Consider the following 20,228-nt stretch of genomic DNA (forward strand, 5'->3'; position numbering starts at 1 on the left):
GTAGGGTATCAAATTTTTTACAAGTTTGTGGTACACTCTGCAGTATTCTTTTAGAAGGGCAAGACTGTAGGTCATTTTGAAAATCATGGGTCACTTAAAATCTTAAAGCCACAGGATGAGTCATGGTACTATCCCGTAATTTTTATGCAGGATTTACAAAAGAGAAGGTTTGTAAGGTGGAACTGCAGTGCACACATACATTAAGTGTGAACTCATGATGCAAATGAGCTCTCTGTCCTAGGGGCAGCTCTGTATGAAATGTCTTGTACTTTATTATGGGTTAGTGAAGTCTGCCTGAGCTTGTCCCACATTGAGGTATATTCTGAAACACTGTTGAGCTGGGTTTTTTTCAGAGCTTAGATGATAGGCTGTTATTAGTGGAGGAAACGTTATCTTTTGCTAGTGGAAAGGTCTGATGTCTACTATGAAAATAAATATTGTGCTTTTAAGAGGATTTTGAGACAAAAGTGACATTGCCCAAAACAATTTGATTTGAAGGATTTCAGGTTAAAATATTTCCAGAATCTTCTCAGCTTCAATAAAAAAAAAGAAACAAGCAAACTTAGGTCTGCATCTTTTTGTCATTTCTTCCAAAGATTTCCATCATCATGCACATTATTAGGTACCTTAAATACTGAATCGTGTTTCCAAAAACTAAAATAAAAATTCATTGCTGTTATACTTGCAGACAGGCTCTTTGAATCAGAACAGTTCTTGAATCTAGTCAAAGATGACTCTTTATTCACAGTTGTCAGAGTTCCTCAGTAGCCTGCCTTGACCGAGACCTTTTCGGTGCACTGTTTTCTGCTGGCAGCGTTGTTTTGTTCACCTGTTTTGACCCTATGAATTAAATATTTTTGACTTCATCTCCTCTTTACAACTGCTGTCTTTAAAAAAAGCCCAGCAGTACTTCCTTATCAAAGAGTCCAAGAACAGTAGTAACATTCAACAATACATAAGCGTGTGCTTGAAAGGAGAGGTGGGGAGTGAAATATTTGCTGGAGAAATGCAGGGCTCAGGAATTCAAAGCACGTACACAAGTTCATCTCATCACATGAGGCACCCGAGCATGTGGTTTGAGAGGATGTTTTCTGTAGGCTTCTGGGAGCAGCTTTCCCTCCATAAATTCATGTGGTAGCATAGGTCAGCCATGCTTATCCTGTCTCATCATCTCTCTTTCAGTGCTTGCTAGCACTCCCTGCTGGAAAGCCTTTTTCAGTTCGCTCAATTGCCGTAACAAGATTCAAGGCATAGTTTTGAAACTCTTTTACAACAACAGCATGTCGATCTGTTTGCTTTCACCATTCTATACTCTTACTTTTGTTACTGTTCTGCCTCTCCTTCCCTGTTCTTCCGAAGTGTTTTTTTGCATAAACTTCATATACAGGTGTGTGATGTGATACAGATGTGATACGATTGCACACCTAGTATTTTTACTCCACTATGGCACTTCTGTTTTGCTAGATAAGGTAATACCATCATTTTCCAGAGTGAGCAGTGTTTTCCAAATGCAGGGTCTTCCTGGACATAGACAGACAGAGAAAACATTACAGGGGTGGGAGGAGAGTTTCAGCACATAATACTGCGGTGTGAATTTTGTGTTTTGTTCAGGAGTTTCCATTCTGTATGCATTTAACTTTTTAAAAAAGTTGTGGTTTGAATTATGGAGCTACCTAGAAATCCAGATATTCATGTGCGCTCCAGTGCTGGCTTCATTTAAATACTACACAGAATCTGAAGACTACCTTCATAGCAGGGATCTGGTATGATTGCATAAGCACATCATAAATACAAGTACACTGCATTTTACATGCTTAGTGTATTAAGGGTGTGTTTTGAACTAGATTTAATTTCTTCTCTTATACCATTGATCTGTAAGGAAATTCTCCAGAGCTGAAGCAACAACTTCAGGTCACCATGACATGTTGCAGGGAAATTTTTCATCTTCTTCTGCTTCCTTTGTCCTTCTTTTCATACCAACTGTGTGACTGCAAGCATCAGTGGTAGCAAGTGGGCTTAGTTGTACATGATGTGATGTGATAGTTTTCAAATTGCCTTAGAATAGCTTAGATCTTCCAATTAAGAATTCCAGTGGATGCCTTTCTAAGCATAGAGAAGTGAATGGAGTTGTCAGAATCAACTATTAATTATAACCTTCTTTAAGTGAACAAGTGTTATGCTCTGCTTTATGGAATATTCTATAACCAGGACTGCAAAGACTCAAGATGCCAAAAAATCTTAATAGGTAATAGAAGAATGGAAAGATGTTAGAGGTGAAGTTTATTATATTAATGTGAGAGAATAACACATGTAAACTGATGTTGAAATTTGTTAAATATAGAAGTGCATTGCAATTGCAACATGAGGGCGATTTTCTGTTTTATATTGAGTTGTACTTTCCCCCTAATCTTTAATTCACAAATTGAGTTGGTTTCAGTAATCATAAAAAGCCTTGATGTAAAATGTGGGGCTAATGAAACCTTTTGATTGAATTGCAACTGAGAAGGCATTGAATAAGGCAGTGAATAAACGGGTAGTTATCGAATAATTAGAAAACAAATACCTGTGTTGGATTAGTTTGCTTTAACGTCTTTTGGGAGTTTATCCTGTATTCTCCAATAATTTCTCATTGTTTTCTTTCCTTGATACTCAATATAGATTGCTTTTAAGCACGCAGCATTCTTTTTTGGTGTTGTCACATATGTTTGCTAGCAGTTTGCTTAAGGAAAGATGCAGAATTGATGTTTTTTGTGGAAGAATGGAACTGATTTTTTTGTGAGAGGAAGAGGAGGCATTGCATCTCCTTGGGGTAATAGTCACAGGCCCAGACAGCAGCCCTTTAATGATACAGATGGTGGTTACTGTTGGATGTATACGATGTCAAAGCTAAATTTTAGTGATAAGAGCTATCATGGATTCCTTTAGCCTTTTAGAGGTCATGCAGAGAAGTTTCACACCCAGGAATATTAGTGAGGCGAAGGTTTGAGAGGGGAGTCCATAAGATGCTACAAGCAGTCAACCACCTTGAGCACTGCCTGTAAAGAGTTGAGATGCTACAGCCCCTCTCACTGCTGACTGAGAGGGCATTGACACCACTGAGGTGCAGGTGTCAGTGCTGCAACTAGTATCCCATCTGAGTTGTTATATACCAAGACAATGAAATTCAGAAAGAAAAGGAAAAAAATTGTCCACAGTTCCTTCTCTGCAAAGTCTAAGAGGTCACACACGCGCAGTTATAGTAACATTCTCAATAAATATGGCATTTCCATTGAATATTTCAAGTACTGTTTGTTGTTAGTTGTTTTTATCTTCTTGATTAACTGGGTCCACTTTGAAAGAGGAAACAGTGCTGCTTTCAGCTGTTGTAACTGTATGGCTCACAAATAGGCTTTTATACTTTGGAAAAGAAAAACCACAGATAAAAATCCTTCCCCATAGTTCAATAAAGTTAAGTCCTGCAAACTTAATAATTTAGAGATTAAATATTGCTAAGCTTTTGAAACTGGCTTCTTCCAGTTACCTTTGTACGGTCCTTCTGATAGTCCTGCCATTTTCTAAAACCTGCTGATATGTATTGTCCATGCGGTTGGATTAATGGATCTGCACATTTTCTAATGAGTTGTTAGAGCCGTCTGTAGCTTTGTGAGTGTTTTTTGCTGTGTAGGATCTTGGCGCATGAACCAAAACGTTGTGTTTGGTCCTGTACAAATGCAGAAGTGGCATATAGTTCTCCAAAGCTATCTGTTGCTAACGTTCAGTTGGAGGAAGTGAGGTGAAAAGGGGAGAGAACAGTGCAGTAATGAGGCAGTATTATAAAAATGCAATGTGTTGTTTCACTGGATCATTGGTAACAGAAGCCCCTCTAAGTGGAGAGTTTCATTATCCGAGTATCTGTTTCTAAATTGTATTGTTTTAGCTGTGTTGTCAGAACTTCCTAATACAAACAGCATGGGTGTAATAGGAGGCTTTTTTTCTGTCAGTGGAGCAACACTTTTTTCAAATTATATGAAAATAAAGCAGGAAAAAACTGTCGGGTCCTCTGGCCCATATTCACACACAGTGGTTTTACTAATGCTCTAGTGTCTTTACTGCTTCTGTGTGCTCTGTGCTGATAACAATTGCAAAATAACTTTGTTCCATAGACAAGGTTAGAAGACTGTATTATGATGATAATCAAAGTCGTGGACTAAACAAATACAGCCAGTTTCCTAAGAAAAGTCTGAATACTTTGCATAGTCTCTGCCCTCTTGGGTTTTGGTTTTTTTCTTTCCTTGCTGTTCTGTAAGAAATCCCATCTTCTGATTTCCCTCAGGTAATTGGAGAACTTAGTTCTTTCGGTTTGATATTGCTGCGCTGTTGTGCAAATAGAATTTTGAAGTCACGAAGATTTTAAGCTTTTTTGAGAGGTATAAGTTCAGTCAGTGTTTGAATAAGAATATATCCATAGCAGCATTCATCTTTTGATGCAAAGTGTGTGTTGTTTCTGATGTTTTTTTCGATTTGGTACACCTCTTTTAATTTGGCTGTTAAGATACGTCCTCCTCAAACAGCCACCGTTGCTCTAAAAGCATTGGTAAGGCATTGTCTTTCACCTGTAACTGTCATTGTTACAGTAGTTCATGAATATAACTGCAGAACTCTGCGTTGTGCGGATGACTAAGATTAAATTGCCTGAAGTTTATATTGTATTGCATGTATTCCTGGCTCTTACTGGAAACCTACTGGAAGCTGTGATAACAGGTCTCATTCCTTGGCTGTTACTGCACTGGTTATGTTATTTGCCACCTCATGTTCAGAAGCCGCGTTGTGCAGTATAATACTGAATTTAAAAGCCCTGTCTGAAGGGAATATTCTAGCAACTCACGCACAGATGCATTTAAGTGGGTACCCATCCCTTCCCAATGGCAATGTCTCCTGTCAAGGTGTTGGTGGAACAGGCCTGTGGCTGTTTGCGTTGGCCATGTACAGCATGTACAAGAGGTATGCAAGCTGAGGCAAGTGCTAGAAATAAGACATACTTTTAGCAGGGAGGTATAAATAATGGTACGAAGAGTTGTCAAAGAGAAGTTGTAGCTTCTCTAGTCTGAGAAATATTGAACTGTAACCATGGTAACATTTCAGCTGTAAGATAAAAGTAGTGAAGGTGTGCCTTGGTTGTGTTCAGGGACCTGCATTATGGCAAAAATAGTCAGATGATTGTTATTCTCCTTTCTAGCTTGTTTATGAAATTCAGATCTCAGCATCACTGTTTTTGCAGAACAGGTCTAAAAAGCTGTTAGTAACCAGGAATTAATCTAATTTTGCTTATACACTAGACAGTACATGTATATAAAATACCTTGGACCAAGCCTCAGTGTAGAGCATTGTAGCTTAAGCACGTCACAGGTGGATCCTGGTGAACACTGTGCTAGTAATTCTGCTGTGATTACAGTTCAGGGTTTTGGGAACAGTTTTGAGACTTAATGATCTCTGGGACACATGGGAAAGAATATAAATGAGGAAGAAAGTAACTAGTAAAGCAAAGGATGTAGGCAACAATCTTAGTAATTTAATTTGAAACATCGATAAAGACTTGTATCAGGTCACCATGATACCCGTGCAACTATCTGGGCTTTCCCTAGAACGTTATTTGAATCCAGCTGTCTGCTGGAGAGCAAACAATTGCAGCTTTCCTTTCCTGATTATTTTGTTTGCAGGGGGGTCTAATTCATGATTACTCTTCAGATAGCTCCACAGATTTTACAAAGAAGGAAATGCTGTTAATTAGTAAGAGAAGCTTGCCTAGTATCATTATGAATTACAGTCACAGCATATGTTCAAGCTGTTTCACTTAAAAGAATGTCTTGACATTTGAGCTGTATTCTGTATTATTCTTTTCTGATACAGTCAACACAAGGAGAGATCTTTTCTTGAAAGGCTGATAAAATTAAAATACATATTTTAAAATTAAGATGTTACCATAGCATCCTTGATACCTTGATACGGAGCAGGGATCTGTAGAACTAAGTGGCAAACACTCATGCTGAAGACCATGGACAGGTTTGTTTTGCAGGGGAGACTCTAATCTGTGCTACCTTTTGACTAACAGCTATCGAATAGTCTGAGTATTTATTCAGAGGAGGTATCTCTGAAAGCCATAACGATCTTTCTTGCACCTTTTCTGTCTTCCCTCTCCATCTGTACAGGCACAGTCTCTGGGAACGTGTCCTTACTGGTAAATAATAGAGTGAGGTAAATCGTTTTGCTAGCCTACACTGCTGCATTTTATTTATTAGCTTGCTCCCAGGCTCTTTTTTGGATTACTCAAGGAGCTTTTTCTCTGATTAATCTGCTATGGGAGAGCATAGTTTTAAACCATGAGGACAGAAGCCACTTGATCACATTTGATATTGTCATCAGGGATTGGTCTCAAGCTCTCTTGTTTAGCAGTATAAATGTAGGTCAAAGAAGTTTTTCTCCTTTTTCCAGTATACAATAAAATACTGTACATGACTTACTGCACGAATCTGGGAAAGTAATTGGCTATGCTAGTGGGAATATGGTGGAGGTACTCAGTTGTAACTAATACGTTGTTGATACTCAGAGTAGCAGGACATAGGTAAGAGTGTACCAAAAGTATTCATAGGCAGTTAATACAAAAAGGAATAGTTACTCAGCATGCAGAAAGGATCACTTCAAAGATGTTAATGAAATGGCAAGGGAAACTTCGGACAATTTCTAAGTTCCTGGCTCCAAAATCTGTTTGTGGAAGAATTTGTTTTGAGAAGATAGATCCCAATTTTACAGTCACAAAAGTAGTTCAGCCACATAGAAAATAGATTTTTCAAAGCAGTAGGCTACAAAGAAAAGCTTTGCTAGATGACACTATAAATAAAAAATTACTCATTTTAAAAGACAGCATTATGGTGCAGGGAGGAGAACAAATAGAAGGGAGAAGACATACAGGATTCACTGTGGCTATGGATAAGTGCCTACAGAGAACGTGTTGTTTGTCTAGCCAATACTGGAAAACAAGGGTGCTGCTGTAGCTTGTAACAGTACAAGAGAAGCTTTTTGGTCAGCATTGTTTAATGAGTTGTTTTCCTTTTGAGTGCTAGCTTCCAAGTGCCTCATTTTCTGTACCTGTTATTAATGGCAATATCTGGAAAGCCCACATGAAATACAGTCCCTCCCTGAAGAGTCAGTGTCCTTTTTAAGATAGAGTGCTGGGCAAAACAAAAGAAGGAGCAGTTGTGTCAGAGTATATATTTGCAGATACAGTGAAGGGATTTGGAATGGCTCTGTAATACGCTGCTGGCAGTATATGTTTGCCATGTTGCACTGCCGTGCTTTTTTAGCTAACAGAAAATAAAGAATATGTTGCCAGCTGATGTCTTCTGCATGAGAAGGGACTTCTGCGCTTTCCAGGGTCTCTCAGCAGGACTAAGTGAATGTTGTGAGGCTATTTTTTTTGGCTCTGTTGGGGATGCAAGCAAGTTATGTGACAAAGACCCAAGACTGTAGCTCTTCCTGTGGCACAAGTTACCTCCCTGATTACTGTTAGCTTACAATTTAGTTGCAAATATAAACAACATTTGATCATGGTGACTGAAAGTTTACCCGCAGTTAAACAGAATGGATGTTGTTTGGCCTTCTCCATACTAGGAAGAATGGAGCTTTACCTATACAAACTTGATGTTTCCCATTTCTCAACACTAAGTAACAGCTGAAGTGTTAAATGTGCTTTTTGTCCCTCTCATCTGTGAAAAGCTAATGCTATTGCTTTCACAAAACTTCTTTGAGTATTCATTTGTTTATGAATCAATTGGAGACCCAAGAGAGATCAGATTTTCCTGCAGGTTTCTCTTGTACATGAAGCTACATTTATTTCCAAGAAAAACATGTTCCCAGGACTCTCCTGAGTGACGTGTGAGCTACAAGCTTCAGCTGCAGGTGTAACAACAATACACTTCTTCCACACACACTCTTGTCTTCCAAGAAAATGCCAAGCATCAGTCTAAGCCTTAGTAAAGGGCATTGAAAATACAAGATGTTTACAGCATACCACACTGCTCTGAACTCATCAGGAGCCATGTGCATGCTTCAGCTCACAAAGACCAAACATCTGTCTTGTAGACTTCTGTCATGAATTGTGGCTTGTCCAAATGAGTGTCAACAAACAGAAGATACCTAGAGAGAGATTACTTCAGTCTCCAGTCTCCCAGTGTTAAAATGTGTTGTCCAAACAGTTTCTAATTTCACGTATTTGTTGCATTTCACTTCGAAGATTTGCAGAATATCCTGCAGAAAGGACTTTGGGCAATGATATAAATGTTTCTCAGGAAAAAACTAAGCCTGGATTGTAATGCATGCATTTACATAGCCTAATAAGTAGCAGGGAGATAAGAAACATGGTAGCTGCGGTTACAAAGCGACTTACTTTATGGCATTTGTAAAGATACTTATCTGAAGTACTCAACTTTTCCAATCTTTGGAAATGCTGCTTTGGTGTATCTGGTATATATACTTTTTCTGGTGATTGTGAGACTTCACTTATGTGCAAAAAATGTAGATACGTTCTGGGAAATAAGTTGTTGTTGGAAGGGCACTATTGAAAAATCTTAAAGTTCTTATTGGAAGAAAATGATGTGCTGAAATCATCAGCTGTTCCAGCACTGATTTAGAATTTGCATTACAAATACTGAGAACTAGTATAAATTACATTGCTGTATGCACTACGGTTTCCAGAAGCATTGAGGTGATGTTAGAAATATTTTATGGTGAAAAACCAAGCTTGTTAAAGCTGTAAGAGGGATTTTAAGAAAGCTTTTGGCCAAGAGAGAGTTAACTTAGGAAGAATGACACTCTTATTTTAAGATAGTAACAATTCTTTTTTTCTTTGCCTACAGGAAGGAGTTGAAGTGAGGGTTGCCAGAATATTCAATACCTTTGGTCCTCGAATGCATATGAATGATGGTAGAGTTGTCAGTAATTTTATCCTACAGGCTCTCCAGGGAGAACCACTAACAGTAAGTAATGACCTCTTAGTGACATGAAGAACTGTTCATCTTTGTGTCCTGTCCTCATGTGCTATGAAAGAGGATGGATTGTAGAAAACACTGAGACTGAGGCCCTCCCCCTCCCCCCCAAAAAAACCAACCCACCTTAGTCTTTCAGTGTACCAAGCTCAAATTTATAGGATTATATATCCAAATATGTGCTCTGTTGGTGATATTAGTATTCCTTTCCAGAGAGAAACAAGATTACCAGTTGCAGTCTGAGAAAGTATTTTAGTCATCCTGAACTTGAATCTCTCTCTGTCTGTCACAACTCTGCTATGGGGACATGACATGACAAGGCTCACAGAATCATGTTTTGGTACTTATTTCTGTTGAGGAACTTTCTGTGAACCATTTTTGGAAGTTAGGCATTTAAATGTCTTTTAGCAAGTTTGGAGATCAGCCTAAATTTTCCACGTATAACAATGTTAGAAGCCTTCAGGCTACATCACCTATTAGTAAACAAAGCCAGCCAGGGCTGTTTCTTATTACCATTGACAAACTGGTGTGGCATGACCCTCATCCATATAGCTAGATTTCCCTGCCAAAACAAGTTGCCACATCCAAACTATTTGTGGTGAATGGTCCTTGGCTCTTGATAATGCTTAAGCAATGTCACAACACTGTCTGGGAGAGCAAGAGCTGCCACAGGCCAATACTCTACAAAGATGCTGCTGGTAATTTAGCAATACAGGCAATGCCTGACCTATACCCTGATCCTGCTTACTTTACTGTTACAAAATAATGAGGTTATGTGAAATAAACGAGGAGATGTGCTGAAATGGGAAGTAGTAGTTCGGAATCTGGGATCAGCTGTGAACCATGGAAACATTTTCAGTTTATGTGATATACAACAGACATTTCATGTAAGTACTTGTTAATGTTGCCTAGATTAGAAGAATGAAGTGCCAGGAAATCACTTAATGGCCTCTGCTAAATAGCTAAAAATGTTGCTAAGTACCTCCACAGAGCAGCTATCTTGAGATTGAGACACTATTCCTTCTACTGGAGACTGTAAAATCCAGAGTTCAGCCAGGAATTCCTCTAGGAAGGAGCAGACAATCCAAAGAGAAAAAGGATGAAAGTTTTGTGGCAACTGCCACTACCACGATTCTCATAGAGCAAAATCTGAAACTGGACAGAGCACTGAAGATCATAGACCAGGGAGTAAGTCATGCCCAGGCAAGATGAAGCGTAGTGTCCTGTGATAGATCTCCCCTAACTTTAATCTTTTCCAAATAATATGCCAAAATATGGTTGCTATCTGCAAAACTTGGGTAGTAGACACTACCCTACTGACAGGATGAAATCTAGAACTGTTTATAAAAAAAAAATAATTTAAAAAGCTCAAATTGTCTATATTCTGCAAAGCAATGCATGTCACCTGACTTAAGTACGCTGATAATTTTTTGAAAGATTGGTCTTCTCTGGAGGTCAGCATTTGCTTACTTGCTTGCTGTTTATCAGTGATTGTTAACTTCAGGAGCTTGTTACTGTATTTTAATGTCATCAGTGATGCATCTTGGCTACTCTCTTGTTCCTAACATTGCTAAATTTTTGGTTTAGACTTGTGGTTACTTTAGAGTAACAAGCTGTAGTAATTTGAATGTTGTGTTCACTGCATCTCCTAAGGATTTGCTTTTTCCCCAGAGATTTACTCTTTTTTTCATACTGCACACAATTAAACTGTGGTGGGAAAAAAACTATTTATCTGAAACCATTATGTACATTTTAAGTATACTTCAATGTCAGAACTGAAACAACTTGCTTGCTCCAAAGTGCCATCACATAACCTGAGAAAACTTTTTAGTTTTTCTTCTGTAAATTTTGGTACAAATCTGCACAAGTGACTCTGGGAGCCATCTTTTAGAAATTATTCTACTTCTCATTTCCTCAGACAGTAATATTTAGTGTGACATGAATTTTATTTTTTTGTTGTTGTTCTGATTGCTTTAAACACAGTGCTGTTTTTCTTGACAATTTTTTTAGACACCACTAACATTTGCTGGTCGTTTGAAGCTGGCCGTTGTTAATAAGCAAATAAAAAAGTGCTTGTCATAACCACATCTTAGTAGCCTGATGTTTACTTTAAATGCTTGGCGCTCTTTTCTGGCTGAGTGCATGCTGCAGCCTCTTTCAATGTTCCAAGAGAGGACAAAGGATCACTCTGTCCTACATCCCTGAGAATGTTTCCTACATCCAGAGTTCTGGTTAACAAAATGCCTAAGGAGGTGTTTACTGGAGACACGTCCAAGAGGAAGACGACCTTCAAAGAACTGATACTTTGCCAAAGGCTTTGCAAGCACATCTTTTTGCATTCCCGTAACATTGAGCTGATGTCGCAGGTGTTTCTCCTTGGGATGTTTTTCTGTAATGGGGAGGACAAGATAATTGGGCTAGAGAGGACTTTTATATTTATGTAACTTTTCTAATTTTTGTCTGGTTTTAGGTCTATGGACCTGGAACTCAGACGAGAGCTTTCCAGTATGTCAGGTAAGCCTTCTGTTACTTACTTTACTTGATGGTTCTTTGAGCTTGGCCAACCTTGTATGCATGTGCATTTTAGTCAAAGAAATGATGTTCATTTTTAGGCCAGCTGTACGTTCAGAAGGGAGACACAGAAGTTTTTAAAAGTACCAAGAAACAAAATGTTAATTGGTTTAGAGCTTTGAACTGAGATATTAATATGTTCTTCCCTTCAAGGGACAGCAAGCAACTTGTAGGTTAAGTTTTCAAGGCAAGCAGTTTGTCACTCCTTGCATTTTAATGCAATGCTGCCACCTTGTGCCTTTGGGGTGCTCGGTCGGTGCGTGGGCTCTACATGTGTGTCCCCTTCTGGAGGAAGGAGCAGGCTAAGGGGATATTGCTGCAGCTAATATTTGCAGTGTAAGCAACGCCAGTATGTACTTTCGCTACAAAAAAGTGAATCTGTTCCTCAGATTCTTTTGTTCTGTCATGCTAGTTAACTTTCTATGCCAGGCTTCTGGGTTGTTTTCATCATTCTCTGCTTGGAAATGTTCTTTACCACTGCTGAAAGTAGTAACAGCAGTGATAGGCATTACGGAAACCCCATCCGTTCAAAGTAGCCACTCCTTTCCTGATTCTAAGTCATAATGAAAGGGATCTGGATTTGTACGCCATGGGGCAAGCTGCTAAGTTTGTTGCTGATAATGCAGAATGGTTTTGTGTTCTTTTGCTGGGGGTAGGTAACACCAAAATATCATTTTTAACAAACTTGGTTTAAGGATTTCTGAAAGCGAGATGACAATTCAAACAACAATTTGCAAAACAGGTGTTCATGTCATGTGCTCCTGTATTATAACTTACTTAGCTTGAAATGTGTTGGATTTCCAGCCTCTAAATATGCTTGGGTATTGGAGAGAAGAGGAAGTATTAATTGTTTTTTAGTAACTTTATTTTTTTGTATTCATTCGTATGCTCAGGTGAACTTAGCCAGTGTATCCCAAAGATAATCACCCTTTCAAACAACATTCAAATAACATTCAGGGACTGTAGAACAAACATCCAAGAAAGCATACACCCATTGAAGTATACACTGCAAATCTGATTTCAGCATTGCTCAGCTACTGGGGCTTTGAGAAGGCAGCTCTCTTTTTAGACAAGAGTATTATTTATAGGGAAGTGGAAATTGCCTCGGTTTGTTCTTCCCTTTTTATAGTGATCTTGTGAATGGGTTGGTGGCGTTGATGAACAGCAATGTCAGCAGTCCTGTCAACTTGGTGAGTATGAGAGCTCCACTCTACTGTGTTCACTGTGCAGTGGCCAACATCACCTCTCTTTTCCTCCTTGTCACTGATGCTGATTTCTAGAAAAAAGAAAGGGAGCAAAAATTTATTTCCATTATGAATAATGTATTCTTCTATGTATTCTCTTTATAAGAAAAAAATGAAACCCCTAGATATTGAGATCTTCCTGCTCCAAGAACAGGATAAATTTTCTAGAGTTTTTAATTTGTTTTAGCAAAAAGATGTATGTAATTAGAATATGAAAATAAACAGGAACAAAATATGGAGGGGGGGACAGGTGTGGCATGCAAAATATGCCAAGGAAATGTTTAAAGACTGCTTTTAATGAAAAAAAGCACTGAAGGAATACTTAGCTCTAAATAATTAGAAATCACTTCATATTATCCTTTATAAGAGGAAAATGGGGTAGTGTTTGATGGTATAATTATCTAATATTGATTAAGGCTGCTTATAACTTGTCTAATAAGATTCTTGTTCTGTCCCATGCGTTGTCACCTTACTCTCAGCAGTGGATATAATAGAAAAAGGATGCATGTGCCAGGTCATTTCTGTATATGCCAGCTTTTGCAAAATCAACCATTCAACTCTGCGGGACAGTTGTTCATCAGATTTTCCTTCATTACTGTGGCCATGAATTCATTTCTACATTTCGATCCAAATGCTGATATTTTTAAGCCCTGTCATATGTTTTATCTTCAGAAAACTCAGTGTTCAAATCTATACCAAAATGCTCAGCTTTAGGTTAAACAAGATATAGCAAAGAAGAGTTTTGCAACAAGGAAAGCTAGGGATGGAGGGAATTGAGTCTGATGAAGGTGAGCTAATGCTAACAGGAAGCTTTCAGCATTTTGTTCTAAAATGATGAGGTTACATGCAGTTGGTTAAAAAAAAAAAAAAGTTAAGAAAAGGAATATTGTATAGGAAAGTAAGTAGCCCTTAAGTATATTTGTATATAAACTGTAGTAAATATGGAAGCATTTGTTTTCAGCTAAATTTATTTAAAATAAACTAATTATAAATTGGTTTCCTAACTTTGGATGAACTGAGAATTTAGCATAATTTCATTATCTTGTCTGTTCTCAACTCGGCAAAGTCCTTGAATCCAGATTTCAAATTGATGACGTGGTTGTGTGGGCTGCTGAGTGACATGCCTTTACTGTGATTGGCATGCGTTTGCCCATTCTTTACAAAATGATTTTGTTTGGGGCACTTCCCTACATACATTGAATTGCCAAGGCAAATGTAATGGAAGGCAACTTTCCTAACGAGTATGGAGTTTGTCAAAGTTACCCTTTTTTCATCAAAGTAGGAATAAAGCATAGTGATTACCTTTTTCAGACTCTAACATGAGCTTGTTAAGAGTTGTCTCACATCAGAAAGCTAGCATGTCTTAAGGTGTTTAATTGTTATTGTAATGAATATTCCTTCTACTTCTAGGGAAACCCAGAAGAGCACACTATCCTAGAATTTGCTCAGTTAATCAAGAAACTTGTTGGTGAGTATGATAACTAATTCTTAGTAAAGCTTATGAAGTACTTACTGTTGTTAGGTAATTATTACTTGATAAGTGTGTGTAATATATGGATCATTAATTAGTCTTTGGATTTCTTAATAACTTTATCACAGGCATTTAACTGTATCCTAATCATATAATTGCATATTATTAAAATAATACAAATCCTCTCAATTGTATGTAAAATATTGCATGAACGGTAGAATGAATACAGTGGTTTTGTGTATCTGTGCAATCTGTACGCATTATTTTGTATAATGTTTATGCAGGTTTTTAGCTTTGTTTTGACAAAAGGACAATACGTAAATCTGAAACACCTGAATGAGAATGTTTTGCATAGCATCTTAGCTGAAATACGGATACTGCGGCAAGGTGGTTCTTCGCAGTTACGTAGGCTGTTCGCCTTCAGCTACCATCAAAAATCTCATGCTGTCATGACAGTCTTTCTCAACTTCTCACCAATCTAGCAGTGACTCTTGCAAGGGCTGTCAGCACCTCCCTTGTGTGTGGCTGGGAAGAAAACACTGTGGCTTTCTCTTCATTCTTGCTCTGATACCTGTAGCAAATCGGAGCTCTCAAGAATAGAAGTGAATGGCTGTGTTTAGTCTTCTAATGTGGCTTCCTAATGAGATAAAAATACTGATGCCATTAGCCAAGGAGTTTTAGTCCGTAGATTCCAGAAGCGCTTCTGAGGGATCTGAAAAAGACAAATTCAAACTTACAGTACAGCTGATGCATGCAGTGTTTCTGATAGAGGACTGTCGCCTCTGGAAAGCATCTGTGAATCCACAGTTCAGGGAAGGAAATAAAAAATCACAGCACCAAACGCATCAAGCACATAGAATAATTGTTACCTTCCCTTGTCTGTTTGTTCACAAATAATTTGATCTGTTTCAGTCCTTCCAGAGAGGCGGTTTAGTTCTGCATCCATAAAATCCCACAGCAACATGGCATATAAACTATTTGATAGATTTGGTTAGAAAAATTGTCCTTATTCTGTGTACTGTCATTCGGAAAGGCAAGTATTATGTTTTCTATTTAAATCAGACTGGAGAGTATGGGCAAAGAAGAGATAAAGTCCCTTTACGATGCAAAAGGGCTAACATAGAATAACATAATAGAATGGTTGGAAGGGACCTCTAGAGGTCACTTGGTCCAACCTTTCTGCTCAAGCAGGGCCACCTACAGCCAGCAGTGGCCCAGGACCATGTCCAGACTGCTTTTGAGTATCTCCAAGGCTGAAGACTCCACAGCCTCCCTGTATGAGTGCTGAGCCACACTCACAGTAAAATAGCATTCCCTGATGTTCAGGGGAAACCTCCTGTGTTTCAGTTTGTGACCATTGCCTCTGGTCCTGTCACTGAGCACTGCTGAAAAGACCCTGGCTCCCTCTTCTTTACTTCCTGCATCAGGTATTTATACACATGGATAAAATCTCCCTGAGCCTTGTCTTCTCAGGGCTGAAGTCCCTGGTCTCTCAGCCTCTCCTCACAGCAGAGATGCTCCAGTCTCTTCATCATCTCTGTGGCCTTTTGTCAGACTCTCTCCAGTATGTCCCTGTCTCTTCTACTGGGGAGTCCAGACCTGGACCCAGACCTCCAGGTGTGGCTTCACCAGTGTTGAGTAGAGGGGCAGGATCACCTCCCTCAACCTGCTGGCAGCACTCCTACTAATGCAGCCCAGGGTACTGTTTGCGGCTTTTGTGGCAAGAGCACATTGCTGGCTCATATTCAACTTGGTGTCCACCAGGGACCCCCAGGTCCTTTCCTACCAGGCTGCTTTCCAGCTGGTTGGCCCCCAGCCTGTACTGGTGCCTGGGGTTGTTCCTCCCCAGGTGCCAGACTTGGCGGTTCTTACTGAACTTCGTGAGGTTCCTGTCAGCCCTTTTCTCTAGCCTTCTTTCTTAAGGTCCCTCTGAATGGCAGCACAGCCCTCTGGTGTATCAGCAACTCGGTATTGACCCCTGAGGTACACCACTAGTTACGGGCCTCCAACTAGACTTTTTGCCACTGATCGCTACCCTCTGGGCCCGTGGACCCGGTTTCAATCCACTTCACTGCTAATCCAGCCCTCAGCAAGGATGTCATTGGAGACAGTGTCAAAAGCCTCACTGAAGTAAAGGCAGATGATCCACTGCTCTGCCCTTGGCTACTGAAGCAGTCATTTCATCATAGAAGGTTATTAGACTGGTTAAGCATAACTTCCTTATCGTGCATCCATGCTGAAATCTTGTGAAATGCTTTGTGAATGTGTGTTGCTGTGGGACAGCTGGTTCACCTAGCTGTTGCATGCGGTGCAGCTGTATCTGTGAAGGCATTTCAGTGGTAGGATTATGAAGCAGAAAGCTGCAGAGACCTGATGCTCCAATAGGTAAGAAAGATCTAAATGTAAAACAGTGAATTGAGGATGATAATGCACTCTCTGTTCTTGAATAGGCAGTGGGAGTGAAATCCAGTTTCTCTCCGAAGCCCAGGATGACCCTCAGAAACGAAAACCTGACATCAGAAAAGCCAAATTATTGCTTGGCTGGGAACCTGTGGTATGTACAGCCGTATTACTGCTGTTCCTGTGTGCAGAAACATGGGGAGGCAAAGGAGGATCAGGGAGGACTACGTGGTAACAACACATTTCAGTTATCAGAATATCTGCTTAACACAGTCTCCAGGACAGTTGTTTAAAAGGCACTCTCTCGTATGTTGGCCTAGCTCACCATCCAGAAACGGCTGGGTAAGATTGTATGGCCTGTGCCATGCGGAAGAGCAGATGAGCATTTGTAATAGACTTAAGTACAAAACCCCATTGTTAGGATAGACATTCTAACTTTTTCACATGTGTATTATGAAATGTCTGCCTTTCTGTAAGCCAGATGAATCCTTTGAAGTACATGGTACGTAGTTACGGGAGCTAATGAGTTTGCTGTTGCAGCAATCCTCATTCCTGTTTGCTGTGGAGGGAAAAAGTGGCTTTTATTTAATTCAAGAAGTTTTAGAAATTTGGACTAAAATTTTTAAGATTAGCTGTAACATCATTGTAACCAAAATACTTGTTTGGATGAATAGGGACAAATATGAGCACTAGAAAAATGTTCTGGGTTATAGAGTTTGTTTAAAGGGAAATATGTGAAAGCCAGGCAAAACAGAAGCTAGCTAGAGAGGCATGATACATTTTTGTTTTCTTTTAATTTTGGTAGACTAAATTAGACCAGAATAAGAAGCCCTTATTGTGGACTATAGGTATACGTAGAGATGTTCAGGGCTTGTTCTGTGCGTTGATAAGCTTGAAACGTGCTCAGGCTTAGTCTAACATCTCACCACCCACAGTGACGTCTGTTGACCTCTAAAGATTAGTTACCAGCCATCTGAGGTGATGCCAAGATTGTGGTTGTTCTGCACAGCTAATATTAAACAAATGCAAAATGCCCATGCTTGCAGTTTTTTTCCTGCCTCACCTTTTTCGGTGAAGTTAACGGTGTGTGACCAGGCATAGCTGATGATAAGAGCTGGTTTGTTTGGGGAGGGTAAGGTCTACTTAATCACTAGAAAGGGTGTGGCTTTTTTAGCCAGCTCCCCATTCTACAAACCACTGGGCTAGCTAGGCTTTTTTAGATGTGCAGCGAAAAATCTTTCCAGGAAACATGCAAACCTGTCTAGTAAATGGAAGCTTATTGGTGTCAAAAGGTAGCTCCAGACCTTTCTGAAAGGATTCACAGAGGCACCAGGTATTAATAGACTGTGCCTGCAAGCACAAGGCCAATAGCAAGTGTTACAATCACAAAAGGTTTGTAGCAGTTAACTTTTGTGTACTTCTGACCTTTTGAGTTTGGTACAGTCCTTAACAAAGCTTACTCTGAAGTAGAAGTACATTGTTGGTACATCAAGGCAAGTTGGTTTTATGCTCCTGTTTTATCCTCCTGTATTGATGATGGTATCAGCAAGCATGTCAGACCATACGGCTCCTGAGGAAAGTGGGTAATATTTCTGTTGTTCCTGTCTACAAATCATAGTGTTTAAATACAGGCATAGAATATGACAGGCATAAATATGAAGAATTACAATTATTTGTGTCTAATTTAAGAATGTCAAATGAGATACTGGGTGATAATTTGTATCCTTTTTTCCACATATCAGTGGAGCACTGAAGAAATAAAACCTAAAAAAACAAACCCAAAACAAACAAAAACCCCACCAACCCATCACCTTTGTGTGGTATATACCATTCTGTGAGATGAGGATCTTTAATCAGTAAAAACAGAAGGGTCGTAGATTTCTGTGTGCCTGTCTCTTTCAATGAATTATGAACTGAAAGCAGAATTACCTAAGTCTGTTTTGACACTAAACAGACCAATCCTAACCGTCTGATGAGATTTAAATTTGTAGGGTCTTTTGACTTAACTATGTCAGAAAATATATCTGATGTTTAAAAGCTAACATTGCATTAGCAGTGCGGAGATGTAACCAGTATGTGGTGCTGTTAATACTTACATTGGCTAAGAATGAGTCTTCCTAGCAGTCTTTCCATAGCTGTGTTAAAGATACTGTTGTGAAAAGAGCTGATGTGAACTTGGAGTGATACGATTCTTTCCTCACTTTTGGGAACAGGTCCCATTGGAAGAAGGTTTGAATAAAGCAATTCATTACTTCCGTAAGGAACTTGAGTATCAGGCGAATAATCAGTATATTCCCAAACCAAAACCTGCAAGGATGAAAAAAGGAAGAACAAGACATAACTGAAGACTTGGAAATTCCCTCCTTGACATTTGACAGATGTAATTTTTTTTTCTTCTTGGTTTTTTTTTTGAGAGAGAGACTTTTAAACAGGTATCATGAAGAACAAACTGGAATTTCATTCTGAAGCTTGCTTTAAAGAAGTGGATGTGCCTAAAAATAACAAATATTCTCCCTCCCCTGCAAATCTTGCCTTGCACTTTTTAAATCTGTCTTTTTATGTAAAATAGAGTAGAAGCATCTTTTAGTATCGAGTTTTATATCTTGCTGTGAGATCATTTTGTTGAGACTGTCCTTGACAGTTTTATTTACTGGTTTCTTTGTGAAGCTGAAGATAAACACAAACGGGATGGAAAATGCCAATTTATTTATAAAATGGGTACTATAAAATATGAGATGTTCTACTATGCATAAGAAAAAAGCTAGTGGTATTGTCAGGTGAGAGACACTGATATCTAAGTATAGAGCAGTTTAAAAGAATTCTGTATGAGAGCTTTATGTATTCTTTAAAGGAGAGATTTTTTCAAAGGTTTAGTTTTAGTTGTACACTTGAATTTGAGATATTTTCATTGATTACCATGGATAAGGATATTTTGAATCACTACTGTGTTGTGCGTACTCTGGGAATAAAGTTAATGTATTATTGGTTACAGTGGTTGAATATGCTATTTTAATAAAATATTGAAACTTCTATTTACTAGTTTCAGGGTTTCACTGTGGGCATTTCTCTGGCATTACGCATCTGTGCATTTATTGTATATTTATTAGAAAGTAACTGTCTCTACATAATCGGCTCAAAGTTAATAACTTCTGTCTTTTGTTGCTTGTCTCTTTATAGATATACACAAAGGGCTGCAGGATGTCTGATGAAATAGATGGGACAAAACCATGATTTGTTCCAATTCAGGTAGTTGATAGTGATGCAGGTTCTTTAAAACATAGAGTCTTTAACTTCAGCCTCCCTAACCAAGGAACTGTTTCTGTTCTAAGCAGTTACTGAATTGCCAGTAAATGCTTTCAACTTTGATGACGATGCCTGTCATCTTCACTGGGAAAAAAAATAATAAAAAAACCCCAACAATTCCCTTTATTTTTAATAATTCCCCTTTACTTGTAATACCTGAGACTGGATACCTAGGAGAGGACATTGGCAAAGAGTTTTTAAAAGGTATTTTGGCCTAGTGCC

At 38.9% G+C, this 20,228-nt stretch overlaps 1 protein-coding gene across 2 annotated transcripts in view; it reads left to right on the forward strand.

The window, feature by feature from the left end:
* Positions 1 to 19,733, forward strand: part of UXS1 (UDP-glucuronate decarboxylase 1) — a 63,143-nt gene extending 43,410 nt beyond the window's left edge. For both annotated transcript variants that reach the window (XM_080377453.1, XM_080377454.1), the window contains 6 exons: positions 8,889 to 9,008; positions 11,488 to 11,531; positions 12,718 to 12,778; positions 14,243 to 14,300; positions 16,754 to 16,857; positions 18,917 to 19,733. In XM_080377453.1, the coding sequence (XP_080233579.1) occupies positions 8,889 to 9,008; positions 11,488 to 11,531; positions 12,718 to 12,778; positions 14,243 to 14,300; positions 16,754 to 16,857; positions 18,917 to 19,048 (519 nt within the window). In that variant the 3' untranslated portion in view covers positions 19,049 to 19,733. The remainder of the gene's footprint in view (positions 1 to 8,888; positions 9,009 to 11,487; positions 11,532 to 12,717; positions 12,779 to 14,242; positions 14,301 to 16,753; positions 16,858 to 18,916) is intronic.
* The last annotated feature ends 495 nt before the right edge of the window (positions 19,734 to 20,228 follow it).

Source organism: Falco punctatus, assembly GCF_963210335.1.
Source record: "Falco punctatus genome assembly, chromosome: 2".
NCBI lineage: Eukaryota > Metazoa > Chordata > Aves > Falconiformes > Falconidae > Falco > Falco punctatus.